Genomic DNA, 14,122 nt, shown 5'->3' on the forward strand with positions numbered 1-14,122 from the left:
AAGGGGCGCCTGGGTGGCTCAGTCGGTTAAGCATCCGACTTCAGCTCAGGTCATGATCTCACAGCTCGTGGGTTCGAGCCCCGCGTCAGGCTCTGTGCTAACAGCAAGCTCAAAGCCTGGATCCTGTTTCAGATGCTGTGACTCCCTCTCTCACTGACCCTCCCCTGCTCACGCTCTCTCTCTCTCTCTCTCAAAAATAAATGAAACATTAAAAAAATTAAAAAAAAAAACATGAAGAAGAACTACAAGTAATTGCTTCTGGGTCAGTTGACTGGTTTTTAAGGTTTTTAGAACTACTTGGTCTTTAAAAACCTATGTATGTATTACCTGATTAAAAACAACTTTTAGAGTGCAAGGTACATATAGATAATAAAGAATAAGCAGAAACTGTGAAGGTGGTATCAGAATAATAAAAGCTGGGGAAATACCACAGCAGAGGAACAACTATTTCCCTTCGAACCAAGTGGGTAGGTATTGCATTAAAAGAGGAACCATTTTTGAAGTCCCTGGTTATAGTCAGGATATAATGTACCATTCAAACCAAGACAATCTGGAGATTAAAAAGGTGTGCCATTAAGAATTACATAGGGACAACAGGTGAATAGTACCAGGAAAGGAAGAACTTATGGTCACCTATATGTAGTCTGGACAGAAGTCTCTTCAAACCAAGCAAGGGATGCACGAAAGCTCAGAAACTGTCACCATCGTCCACTGAGCACCTACTACATGCCAGGCACGACAACTGGTAACCAGGGATAAAGACTTATATTAAGAAAGTCAGTAACGAGAGGAGACTATAAAAGTTGAGCATGCAAGAATAAATGAACCCCAACCTGCTCAGGCATTTACTTCCATCTGGCCTCCTCTTCTTGACGTCAAGGGACCCACACATAAGTATACTTAAGCCTTTATCTACCTCACTCAAGATAAAAGAGCCATAAGAACAGAAATGGGTAGAAGTAACCCAGTATCTTGCTGAAAGAAGTATGGGAACTGTCTGTATTTTAAAGAACCTTCCTAAGCCATAGAAGGGAACTGCTTACTTTTGGAGAACAATCCAGAACAAGACACTTGTCCATGACAAAAATAGGCAGAATCAGAAAGCGGCTTCCAGAGAGGCATGGACGCTATAGCATATAGTTTTCTCCACGGACACAAACTTTTTTAGGGTTAGAGCCACCCACCACTTCCATCCTGACCGGCAGCATACAGACACGTGAATGAACACATTGGACTGGCTTTCCTTTTGAAAACAGTGGTAAATTCTAACATTTTACAGAATTCGTTTGGGATAAAAGGCAGACGACTGAAGTCAAGGTTCATACCAGGATGCCCTAAGAGGGAGGTCTCAAATGGGTTACAGGTGTGCCTGGATATTGTTTCCCTCAGTTCTCAAAGCAGCTGAACTGCAGAATGGGGACTGACCTCCTTCACCTCTTACCTCACGCAGTACTAATCATAGCACCTGGTTAAAAATGATCACAATCCTGAAAAGGCTGGGAGCCCTGAAAAAGGACCCAGTTAAGTATGCGGAGAGGAGAAGCCCACAGCCCACTCTCATGATCCACCGCCACCCCCTGGTGTCTTCTAGCAGAAATAGACAAGGGCTGCAAATGCTTGCTGCTCATGGCAGTTCCGATCTAAAATAGAAGAGGCAGGATTGGACTAGACTCCAACATCTACATACAGTCACAAAACAGCAATATGTTTTAGTCGCTATGAAGATCTCCTGTTAAGACTTTTGACTGAGCTGATTTTCTCATCTCTAAAATGACATTATTTACTTACTAATGTTTTGGAAATTTCTACTCCAACAGAAGTGTGTGATGCTGCTATTTTTAGACATAAATTAATGGAAATGTAATCAATAAATAATGTTATTTGCAGTAGTCTCATAATGTGCATTTAACCCAAACTCAATTTGCAGATAAGTGAGATCAGGAGCCACATTAGCTCCTGTTCTTAAACAAACAAACAAAACAAAACATGGGGAGCCTGAGTGGCTCAGTCAGCTGAGTGTTGGACTCCTGGTTTCAGCTCAAGTCACGATCCCAGGGTCATGGGACTGAGCCCGACGTTAATTCAGCATGGAGCCTGCTTGGGATTCTCTCTCCTTCTGACCCTCTCCCCCACTCATGCTCTCTCTCTAAAAAACAAAACAAAAAAAGGTTAGTAGCTTTTTGCATCTCTGTTCCTCTCTATGGCTGAAGAGAGTTGAAGCCACCACACACAACCACACGGTTCTGAAAAGCTTATGCTTGTAGGTATTACAACAAAAAAGTGGATGTGGCAACCAACTAATTTTCTGGTTTGTGAATTTTTGTCATAATGGATATTTCTTTGAAGATAGGTGTGGACAACACAAAACTTGGGATTTGTATAGTTAACTTCAAGTTATTCCTGCATCTCAAGGCTAGTTTTCTTACTAAAAAAAGGAAAAACTGTAAAAAATATGTATACCATGCACCTATATATTCACTGTCCTTCTGCTACAGCTAAGAGAATAAGCAACCAGAATTATCCCACACACCATGATCTTTGCTTAGGCAGGTCAGGATTAAAGTACTGTAACCTAGAAAGGCTATGTTTGCAAAAAGGAATTCTACAGGTGGGTTCTGGGCAAAATTATTAAAATTTATAGTTATAAGAAAGTATAAAGTTTACTCAAGTTAAGATTTTCATAATTTGTCACAAATTTTGCTAATGAGTACATTTTTATATGGAGTTGGCTCATAACTCTACCTAATACCAGATCTTATTAACATCTAACATACCTCTTCAAATGATGTAAGTAGGAGAGTCAGGATAAATTTTAATGATTTTTGAGCACCTGGGGGGCTCAGTTCAGGCCATAGTCTCATAGTTCGTGAGTTCAAGTCCCACATCTTGAGCTCAAGCCTTGCTTTGGGTGGAAATGAGCCCTCCTTTTCGTTCTCTCCCTCTCCTCCCTGCCCTTTGCTCACTTGTGCCCTCTTTTTCTCTCTCAAAAAACTCGATTTTTGAGGAACAGAAAATAAGGGCCAACAATTTAACTTTCCTGGATTTAAAGACTGTCACTTAATATTATTAAGTTTGCCAATCTGTCTTTAGGCCTCAAATTTTTCCTAGTCTCATGCTTTGCATTTATCAATCATGTAATGGAACACTAACTAAATTAATCTTAGCTTTTAAGAATGATCTAGAGAAGATGAAGAATAATCTGATAAACTCTGAATCACTGGGACTAGGAACAACCTACACACCAAAAGTATGTAACTTCAGGGTCTGTGAGTGGAAGTGCACCCTTGTACTTATTAACCTTCGGAAAATAGTGCAACTTTCAGAAAGTTTTTTTTCCTTTTTTAAGACACATTTTTCTTTTTTTCACTGTATGATTTTTTAACGTCTATTTTTGAGAGTGAGCTAGAGCAGGGGAGGGGCAGAGAGAGAGGGGGACAGAGGATCCAGAGTAGGCTCTGCAATGACAGCAGACAGCCAGATGCTGGGCTTCAACTCACCAACTGTGAGATCACCACCGAGCTGAAGCTGAATGCCCAACCAACTGAGCCACCAAGTGCTACCCCCTTTTTTCACTGGAGAGGGAGAGAGAGCAAGTGTGTGCGCAAGCAGGAGGGGAAACAGACAAAGAGAGTGAGAGAATCTTAAGCAGGTTCCATGCTCAGGGAGGAGGAGTCTGTCACAACCCTGGGATCCTGACCTGAACTGAAATCAAGAGTTCTATGCTCAACGGGCTGAGCCACCCAGGCGCCCCAGAGTTTTTCTAACGTGGATTATTAAAAATGTAAAAGTAACTGTGAAAACATTTGATAGAAATTAGCCAATACAAAATCTTAAAAATGAAACTATGTTCAGCATTTTTCTTAAATAAAGTCCTTATTTTCATAAAAATGCAACAAAGAATCCATTTTATTTTCAATTATCTAATGCATTTATCTTCAAAAAAATCAAAGACACATTAACCTTTAATATGAATGGCAGGGAACTCACCAATTTTAATAGCTTAGTGTTTAGGAGGTGTTTAGTTTAGTTGCCTTTCAAAAGCAATTTACAACGCCGAAATCAGAGTTGATCATTTCTGTCAGGACGTTTTCCAGGTTTTAAAAAGTCTTTATTAGTTTTAGCTTCCCCGGATGACAGAGTTCAGAGGCCAGACTTAAGCTAGACAGCTCAGTCTGCACCACAGGATGCAATCAAATGTATGAATTGATGAATTACTATCATAGAAATAAATTTCAATCGTAGACGTTTCTCAAGCTGCAAAACTACCCAACCTTTAAAACACTGGAGACTGCAACAGCGCTTTTTCTCAACACGTGCCCCGGATACTCTTCTAAAGAGGAAAACTAGTGAGGTTTTAAGCATCACATCGTTTTTGCATTACTAACGCTTGCAGGTTTTCAGCATTAGGGTTTCTGTGTTAGCCACAGCAGGGCCTAGATCATGAGACAGTTGCGCGTGAGCAATATATATATTTTTTAACTCCAGCAAAAGCCCCGCAAACGATAAACACGAAGAGCCGGATTCATATCTTGCTAGCCCCTCCATTCACCCTTTACGAAGAAGGTTGCAATTCTGGCGGGACCTGGGGCGGGATACTCTGATCCTGGAAGGACAGAGGGGGAGTGCGTGGGTGTGTATGAACACCGCAGGAGGGGGGCAGCAAGACGTGATCACAGAGTGGGAGGGAAAGATGCTGCCTCTTCTAGGGCGGGAAGAGACTGTGAGAGGAGGCTGTTATGCATGACGGGGGCCAGCACGCGGGGAAGATGGTGGTGGCTGCAGGGCAGGGTGATTGCGGGGGATTCCCTGTTCCGGGGCGGCGCTGGGGGCGGCCTGCGGTGAATGGTCCTGCAGCAACTAAAGGGGCGCGACACTGAACCCGGGAATTCCCGACGGAAAGGGAAAAAAGGGCGCCGAGAAACGGGGTTATTATGGGATGGCAGAGGGGGGCTCCCCGGGGAAAATTACGGGATCTATCTCACCCGCCAATTGCTGTACAATCTCTTCACTCGTCGGTAATAAGCGTCTTTGTCCAGAGTCACAGCCATAGCCACAGACGCCGCTCCTGCTCTGGTTCCGAGAATCACGCAAGGTCCCGGATCCGCCACCCGCTCTCGGCCCCGGAATCCCGCACTCTCCCAGTGACCCGGAAGTATCGACCTCAAAGATGCCCTTTCCGCTTCCGGGTCCCGACAGCGCTTGGGATTGGGGTTTGTTTTTTTTTTTATCCTCTCTCCGGAGGTTAGCGGAAGAAGAGGAAGAAACACAGTGGGAAATTAACAAAATGTGCAACACCAAAAAGAGTCTAGATTTTCGCGGGGTTTTCTTGTCAACTTAGCAACAGCCGCACGTAAGGCGACGTCATCACGTGACGCTCCGCCCCGCCCTTACTCTCAGCCCGGCTGCGGTTTGCAGGAGCTCCAACTTTGGCCGGCTGCAGCGGCGGGGGGCCGGGAAGNCGCGCGCCGCTGCGATGGCCCCACCCATAGACAAATGCAGGGGAAGCGGAAAGAGCGGGAGCTGGCGTGGGAAGGGAGAGGGAAGACTGGGTGCGTTCCTCTTCTAGAAAGGGTAGGGAAGCAAAAGCCTTTTGCAGCCCCTGGGCTGGAAGGATCCTTGGTGGCGGGACTCTGCGTCTGAGGCTCTGGGCATAAACAGACAACAAGCCAAGGAAAAGAAACCTACCCTACTGACAAACTATGGTGAAAGGACCTTGCCTTAGAAAGGGAAATGAAATGCCCAGGCTTCATCTGAGCGCTGGGATGGTCGCTGGGATGGTCGGGGAAGAGTTGCAGGAAACAAAAGGCTTGAGGGGCTTCACACAACCCAATTACCCCCCACCCCCGGGGGCTCAAGTTTCTAGACAACGTTCCTTCCAGTCAGCCTGTCCCCTTCCCGCAGTCCATGAAGTGACACCATTCTTTTATGGCTTCCCCAAAGCACCGATATTTCAGTTAATTCCAAACAAAATGTACATGGTTCCTTGACGACATTCTTCCTTCTCCTTTCTTCTAAGAACGTGGGAGTTTGAATCTGAACATTTGGCTACTATTTACCCTAAATAATTGCCTTTCCTTTAGCAGGCTGGACTACACGTAACATAAGTAGAGAGGACTTGTCCGTCCTGTCGAAGGTAACTTTGTATGAACGATAATGAGCTTATAGAAACGGTATTGAAATTACCCATCATGAGTTCAAAATTAACATATTGGGTTTAAGCAAATATAGAACAAAAGGAAGAGTGGAAAAGGATTAACTTAAATTTATTAATGCCAAGGGGAAGGAAGGTAACAGTTCCTGACCCTCCAGCTGTATCCACAGTTCGGCCAGGAACAGGCCCTGCCAGAGGCTGGGGCCAGCGCTACATAGTCTGTGGTTAATGGAGGGGTTTAGGGAGGGGTGAGCACATCAGCTGCTCTGGTCTCCTTTCCTTCCCCAGAAATGAGGAAGTGGTCATGTATTCTTTTAGGAGTTCCCCCTGCCCACCCAATCCTCTCACTTTTGGAAGTAATCAGGTACAAGTTTTTTCCTTTTCACCTCCTGGAGTCCTGGGTTTCCCCACAGCTCCCCTGCCCCTCCCACTTTTCCATAGTCCAAGGGCCAGAGTAATTGAAAATAACAGCAGCCACCCAAGCAATGGGGACCATGCTGGGGCTTCAGTCATCAGCATCTTCGCTCGAGTCTGAGTTGGCTGGCATCATAGGATCATCAATGAGTGAGAAGTCCCTTTCTGAGCTATCATAGCCCTGAGATAAATCATCATCATCATCTTCATCCTCATCGTCCTCGTCCTCCTCAGGCTGCAGTGGTGGCAACCTCAAGGCAGTACCAGAGGTGGTAGTGGCTGGTGAAGAAGGGAAGCCAGTGGCTCTCAGGCCTGGATGGTGATGGTGGTGATGGTGGGGGTGGGGGTGGTGGTGGTGGTGATGAAGCATGGTGCTGGAGTCTACATGAGGGGATGATGCCGCACCACCCATCACAAACGGCATAAAAGGCAAAGATGCAGAAGTGGCACTGCTGTGACCCAGAGATGACACAGACTGCAGGCCACTACTGCTGTGTTGGAAGGTATTATGCAGAGATAGAGACCCAGTGCCTCCACCCTGCATCAGGGCCATCATCTTAGAAAGGTCTGGTCGCATCCTACGGGCCCGCTTCTTGCTGCTGTCTGGTGCAATGGGCCCTGGCAAAACCCGGTTGAACACAGTTTCAGCATGGTGACCCTAAGAGGAAGGAAAAGAAGATGGTAAAAAGAAAGGATAAAACAAGCACAGTCAGATAAGGCCTGATGGTAAGAAGGAAGAGGAGATGCTGGATGTAGCTGCTAGAGGCAGCTAAGATGAAGGGGGGCACCTGGGTGGCTCAGTCGGTTAAGCGTCCGACTTCAGCTCAGGTCATGATCTCGCAGTCCGTGGGTTTGAGTCCCGCGTCGGGCTCTGTGCTGACAGCCAGCTCAGAGCCTGGAGCCTATTTCAGATTCTGTGTCTCCCTCTCTCTCTGACCCTCCCCTGCTCACGTGGTCAATCTCTCTCTCTCTCAGAAATTTAAAAAAAAAATTTTTTTTTTTAAAAAGCTAAGATCAAGGGATTGACACTGATACTCATGAGAACCAGAGTTTTCTTTTTTCCAGGACTACATTGTATCTTTATTCCACCAGACAATTTCACAGATGCTTACATCTGTTAGTAAGGGGCCTGAGTAAGCCAGTGAATCAATCAGTATCTGCACAGTATACTGAAGGCAGGTTGTTCACATGATCTTATCATGTCAAATGCAGAACAACTATATTGATATTTACAAAACTATCGCTCATTAGCACAAGAGAATGTGGTAAACTAAAGACAGGTCAGGTTAAAACTTCGGGATATCTATGGGGCGCCTGGGTGGCTTAGTCGGTTGAGGGTCCGACTTTCGTTTAGGTCATGATCTCGCGGTTCGTGGGTTCGAGCCCCGCGTCGGGCTCTGTGCTGACTGCTAGCTCAGAGCCTGGAGCCTGTTTCAGATTCCGTGTCTCCCTCTCTCTCTGACCCTCCCCTGCTCACGCTCTCTCTCTTTCTCCTAGAAATAAATAAAAAAATATTTAAAAAAAAAAAAAACTTCGGGATATCTAGAACAACAAAAAGACTGTGGGTGGCTCCTAATGAAATTTAACAGTTTTGTTCACATTGATTAAAAAAAAACCCATCTGCTGCATTTTAAGTCACTTCTTCTAAATGTTCTAACTGTAAACTTTAAGTATACTGAAGCTGGAACTTATTACTTCTAGTGCCTCTGCTTTGCTAGACCTAAGTACAACACTGAGTAACCCGGCATTAACTCATAGTTGGTGCTGGTGTCTCTGCACTCTATTTACCAATCTAACGCATGACATGGGAATATACCTTTCTGATTCAGAGAGATAAACATCTCAATACTCCATATTTGTATAGACTTAAAATATAACTGTAATAGTGCCTATACTCCCGCAGTGTACGTACAAGTAATAATGCAGTGCTAGATATACCATCAATTCTGTTTGCATTAAAAATTCTGTACTAGTCATATTATGATTTTCTGTGACTCCCTAGGATCTTTTCTTTCTTAGACTTATCAATTGATTATAAAGAAATAGCAAAATACTGGAGTTAAAAATAGGTAATACCAAAGGAAAAGCCTTTCTTATAGGCTGCTCTGTAATATTAAATTCAAGACAGAGAAGGTTACAGCCTTGTAGCCATCACCCTCACATATCAACCACTGTGCTTATTACACTCTTGGTCCCATGGAGGCTAAGAGGAAAAATTAAATTATTCTTTGATGGCCAAAAACCCTTATACAAAACCACTTTTACCAATATAAAAAAATGTCTCATAAATGCCCCTCACAAATTACTATAATGTGCAAAATAATGATCTCAATTTGTTAAGTGCAAAAGATACATACTGTTTATTTGGAAATCAATTTTGCTAAAGGATACATCGTGTTTTTTACACATAGTATATACATATATATAAAGATATATGTGAAAGATGAAAATGGGGGATGATTAGATAAAGGGAATACACAAAAGTACTAATCATTTTAAATGCTTCCCAAACAAACCATGATTTAGTATGTTTTAAAAAATACAATTACTGCCCAAAGTAAGGCAAACTGTAGAAAGAGAAACTTTTACAGTTATATTTTGGTAGAAAGGATTATTGGGATTATTGGCACTTAATCTACCAAAAGGCCTGTAACTGGGATAAAAGCATAAGTACATTTGAAAATAATGTAACAACCAATGTTGTTGTTTTAAACTATAAAACACGTTTTCCTTTCCTTTTTCCATTACTGGCATCATTTTCAGTGATTCTCAAACTCTTCCATGTTGGGAAATGCTATGATTATATTCCTTAGTAGCCCCCAAGTCCCTTCTAAAAGAAACAGAACCCTGGGGCTCCTGGGTGGCTCATTGGGTTAAACGCCCGGCTTTGGCTCAGGTCATGATCTCGCGGTTCATGGGTTCGAGCCCCACATCAGGCTCTGTGCTGACAGCTAGCTCAGAGCCTGGAGCCTGCTTCAGATTCTGTGTCTCCCTCTCTCTCTGACCCTCCCCTGCTCACACTGTCTCTTTGTCTCTCAGAAATAAATAAAACATTAAAAAGTTTAAAAATAAATAAAAGAAACAGAATCCTAAAACTTTCTTAAGAGATTTTCTGCTCCAATATCCTTAACTTTTCAGGATGTGCAAACTGAAAAGGTTAAAGGATTTGCCAAAACTCCCTCAGTTGATCAGCAGAAGAGCAGAAGGCTTTGACTCTTCCAACACATCTTACTAATTCTTGTGTTTTAATATGTCTGACATGCTAGGTACGTTTTAGAACTTTATGCTCTTCTAGAGATGCCAATACCAAAGGACTAAAAATACCAATGAAATTACTCTGATTTTCTGATTGGTGGACTGAAGATAAATTTTTTTTCAGAGACTGGAAAAAAGGTAAGTAATGTAACATCAAATAATTTCTCCAGTCACATCTAATGCGGGAACAGAGTGGTAATGCCTCAGTCTCACTCACCTTTTTCCCATTCCTAGAGTTAGCTGTCTGGACAGGTTCTACTCCCAAACAGTTCAATTCTGCCTTATTATTTTTTTTACATCTCTGCCACTTCTGTTTTCGGCGATCCTCCATATACTGAAATAAAAAAGGATCAGTCATCCTAGAGGAATATCTTCTGTGGGGTAATTATTAAGGTACTAGAGTCTAATTTGACAATAAATGCTTATCGCATGGCTAAGGAAAGGATTAGTCCTGGTGGAAAACTGCTATTAGGCTGATCTCTCTGCCCAAAATCAGGTGATTAGATAATAGTTCAACAGTAAATATTTGCCTAGTATTTAGTTTACTTTGTGAGTTGGGAAGACTGGGTACTGTTATTCTTACTTGGCAGATAAAGAAATGACGACATAACGTGGCATGCTTCCTCCGTCTCACACAGCTTAAATACCAAGGAAATGACTTTAAATCTTGCTGGATGGAACTGACACTCACCGCTAGAAATCGCGGATCGACAGCGAACTCTGGATGACCCTGTAACCACATCTCCAGTTCAGCCCGGCGAGGGGCATCCTCTCCCACCAGCAAAGTACCATCCACCTTATTAATGACAGGGATCCGGGTCTCCAGGTCCACATCAAGGTGATTAGGCTCTTCCATGCACTCCACCTCCAGCTGCAAACCCAGAATCCACCCTCATGAGCACATACTCTTCTTTGGGGCAGGGAGGGTGGGGGAGTAGAGGCAATGGTAGCCATAAAATAATTCTAGTATCTGCTAGTCCCTTAATCCCAACTGACTTCATCAATTAGTAGATTCGAATAAAAAATATCTAATCATGTTAAAGACTTTGTCTATCACTCACCTCAACTAGCTTCTTTCTATTTCCCTTCTTCTTATTAAATAGAGGATGTCCATCTCCCATTACTCCATTAGCCATCAACTTGTGCTTCTGGAATGTTAACTTCAGTCCTTCCTCCTGAGAAGACAACCCACCCACCCAAGATGTCATATGGCACGTTTTTAAAGTAAATATTAAGCTTTGGGGATCTTGGGTAAGGGTCATTCTCTGGCTCAAGGATGAGAAAGAAGGTCCATCTGACTAAAAGGTAGAAATTAGAAACATAACAAAACTTATATACTTTTCCCTTAGAAAGATTTTGTTTCTTGACCTAGTGCCCTCAGGTAGTTGTAAGAGAAGAATTTATCTCAACAACACCCCCTACCTGGTGTCTCAATATTAGCATGGCAAATCATCAGAGGAGCAAAGTCCTGGTAATTCCTAACACATACTGGGAGAAATTTTTCCTGTTGAGTTTCAATAGGGAAGAGGATCAGGAAACAAATTTCCCATTTGTAAAGTAAGTAACACTGATTTAATTTCAGTAGGAATGATTTCTTATTTCTAACTTAATAAGGCCCATAAATACTTTGGTGTCATTTTAACAGCTTTCCCACAACACGAATTCAATTTTTAAAAACTAGGTTTCTAGGATCTAGAAACAAGCCTCCCAAAAGAACCTTGTATCAAATTTCTTTCAAAAATATTGTTTCGTTTCATCTCGTCTTCAGGAGATAGAAGTCAAGATCCCTTCCTTTACTGCAATGACTTCTCAATGGAGCTGTGTGAGCTCTAATTTTTTATCTACTCTCATTTTTAAAGTTAGCTAACCAAACGAGTTTAGTATCCTGTTAGTGAAGTAGTTGGCAGAACTACAGCCTCATTCTCCACTTCCAAGTGCCTAAATGCTGAGCTTACATCTTTGATCTGAACTGTAAACTCCTTTTCATCCATGCCTCTGCGAAGTTTCGTGAACTGAGCTGCTGCTGTGGTGACTGCAGACACTTCCTCCTCTGCCATGGAAGCCGCGCTGCTACTTCGTGGTGTGGGGACCGGAGAGTCACCATATTCTCCTGGAGTCAAGGAGGGACTATCTAGCAAGTGGTTGCCTGGGCCTAAAATTCCTCCTGTTACCATCTCCTGGCTCCGGCGGCTAGAAGGCCACTTCCCTGAGAGTACAGCCTGGCAGACGAGGTCAATACGGTTTATAAGGACACGATCCTGAGTGGGGGAAAAAGAAATCAATACTGGTTTTAGGGCCTGAGAACCAGCTACGTGATTCTGTGACAAACAATACTGCCACCATTATCAGAATGGGTAAAAATCACAAGACAGAAGGAGAGAGAGAATAGTATCAAATCCCTATGTCAACTGGGAAGAGTTTCATTTAAAAAAAAAAAAAAAGCAAACGTGTAGCACTAAATATAATTAAAGATAACCAGAACCATCTGTTCTTGTTCCCCGTTTCCATTACACTGTATTTCTAGACTATATGTTTAGGAAAGAGGCTATTACCTTGGGCCACTCAGAGGCTCTTTGTCTTTCTTGTAGCAGCAGAAGCTCAGGGGTCATTTGTTCTCCATCTTCATTTGGGAATCCATCTTGGGACATGGTGAGGGACAGGAGACTTTCTTCATCATAGAGCTTTGAGCGGGAGCGGTCAGCAGCTAGAGAACATACAGAATGTGAGCAGAGATGGAAGAAGAGTTATATATAAATGGACTTATATGGGCTTTAAATAAAGGCCCAAAGAGTAACAGATCTCTTCTGGTGTTCTATCAAATCCAAATCCAAATCTCTCCCAAAGGATGCATGTAGAAAAAAGGGAAAGAGTGAGGTGAGGGGAGTGGAGAGGTGGGAAATGGGTAAAAGGACCAACAGCCTGTCACATGCACTCACTTAGCTTTTCTTCCTTCTCGTCCTCACTCTCATCAGTGCTGGAGCTGGAGCTGGATGAGGATGAGGAAGAAGAGGATGATGGTGACAGCTTGCTCAAGTCCAGCTCAGAGTCTGAATCATCCTCATCCTCCAGTTTGACTGGTGGAACATTCCGGGAAACCAGAGGGGTAGTATCAGAGGGGGCTACTCGCATCTCATAGTCTTGTGGGGTTGGTCGGCTCCTGGCCACCACCTCATGCTCTAGCTTTAAAGTCAGACTCTCCAAACTGGGGACCTGGGCGGCTGTCTCCTCGGGTGGCTTTTCAACAGGAGCCTCTGGGCGCAGGGGCAGTGGTGAGGCAGTGCGCGAGGTATACTGCTGGTGTAGCAGTGGAGTAGAGCAGCGTGACAGGGGTGGAGCTGGTGCTCCTGCCTGATGGTTCTGCATATAATTCATACGGGCAGCCAGAAAAGAAAAGTCTGGGTCCTGCATGATGTTGCAGTCTGTTTGGCTCACCCCATGGCGGGCTGCCCCTCGCAGAAGCTCCCCATCATGCCGAACAGGCTCCCACCATTTGGGCAATTCAGGACCTGGAGGCTGACATAATGCCAGCCGATCTTCCAGAAGGGGATGGCATAAAACTTGTTCCCGTAAGCGCCGAAGCAATTCGATACGGTAAAGAGTCCGTGAGGCCCTCTCCTCAGTGATGGGTTCAATGAACAGATTAGGGTCCGGGGGCTCTGCAAGAGATAGGGTCAGACAGAGAAATGAAGCAAGCTGGTTCTGTTGCCCTCCATCCCCACTCACTCAAGACTCTCCAGTCTTGTTTACCATCTCCAGCTGCTGGGGGAAGGCGGCACACTTGGCGACACATGGCCACAAAGCCATGGAAGTACTTGGTAAGGCTTTCGTCTGTTTTTTTGTCCAGTCGGGCAAAAGTACGGAAGCGATCCCAATGGAACTGCATGGTATCAGGGTCATATTCCACACCAAAGGTAGACACCACCCGATAGAAATCGGTTTGTTCACGCCTTGTCCATCTAAAGGGAAGAGGAATTAGACAACAGTGATCAGTAAAACACAGAGAAGGGGCGCCTGGGTAGCTCAGTAGGTCAAGTGTCCAACTCTTTATTTTGGCTCAGGTCATGATCTCACAGTTTATGAGTTTGAACCCCACATCGGGCTCTACACTGACAGTGTGGGAGCCTGCTTGGGATTCTCTCTGCCCCGCTCCCCTCATTCTCTCTCTCTCAAAATAAATAAATAAAACTTAAAACAACAACAACAACACAGGAAAACTGGTTATTTCCTAGTGTGGCTTAGAATACCTGAATAAACAAAAATTGAAAGTAGGGACAAAAAAAAAAAAAAAAAAAGGCCAAAAAA

At 43.9% G+C, this 14,122-nt stretch overlaps 2 protein-coding genes and 1 non-coding gene across 6 annotated transcripts in view; all 3 read right to left on the reverse strand.

Annotated features, from left to right (window-relative positions):
• SUPT16H (SPT16 homolog, facilitates chromatin remodeling subunit) overlaps positions 1-5,134 on the reverse strand; it is a 42,352-nt gene extending 37,218 nt beyond the window's left edge. The window contains exon 1 of the mRNA XM_077770349.1: positions 4,983-5,134. Coding sequence (XP_077626475.1) covers positions 4,983-5,048 — 66 coding nt within the window. The 5' untranslated portion in view covers positions 5,049-5,134. The remainder of the gene's footprint in view (positions 1-4,982) is intronic.
• Positions 5,135-6,247: 1,113 nt separating this feature from the next.
• Positions 6,248-14,122, reverse strand: part of CHD8 (chromodomain helicase DNA binding protein 8) — a 61,470-nt gene continuing 53,595 nt past the window's right edge. For all 4 annotated transcript variants that reach the window (XM_077770353.1, XM_077770352.1, XM_077770350.1 and 1 more), the window contains exons 31-38: positions 13,568-13,776; positions 12,757-13,476; positions 12,373-12,524; positions 11,776-12,078; positions 10,882-10,995; positions 10,512-10,691; positions 10,038-10,154; positions 6,248-7,223 (exon numbers count right to left, since the gene is read on the reverse strand). In XM_077770353.1, coding sequence (XP_077626479.1) covers positions 6,657-7,223; positions 10,038-10,154; positions 10,512-10,691; positions 10,882-10,995; positions 11,776-12,078; positions 12,373-12,524; positions 12,757-13,476; positions 13,568-13,776 — 2,362 coding nt within the window. In that variant the 3' untranslated portion in view covers positions 6,248-6,656. The remainder of the gene's footprint in view (positions 7,224-10,037; positions 10,155-10,511; positions 10,692-10,881; positions 10,996-11,775; positions 12,079-12,372; positions 12,525-12,756; positions 13,477-13,567; positions 13,777-14,122) is intronic.
• Positions 11,193-11,281, reverse strand: LOC144236806 (small nucleolar RNA U6-53/MBII-28). The gene has a single exon (XR_013336655.1). It is a non-coding gene; the product is annotated as a small nucleolar RNA U6-53/MBII-28 (small nucleolar RNA).

This window comes from Crocuta crocuta, unplaced genomic scaffold (genome assembly GCF_008692635.1).
Source record: "Crocuta crocuta isolate KB4526 unplaced genomic scaffold, BGI_CrCroc_1.0 scaffold175, whole genome shotgun sequence".
In the NCBI taxonomy this organism is placed as follows: Eukaryota; Metazoa; Chordata; class Mammalia; order Carnivora; family Hyaenidae; genus Crocuta; species Crocuta crocuta.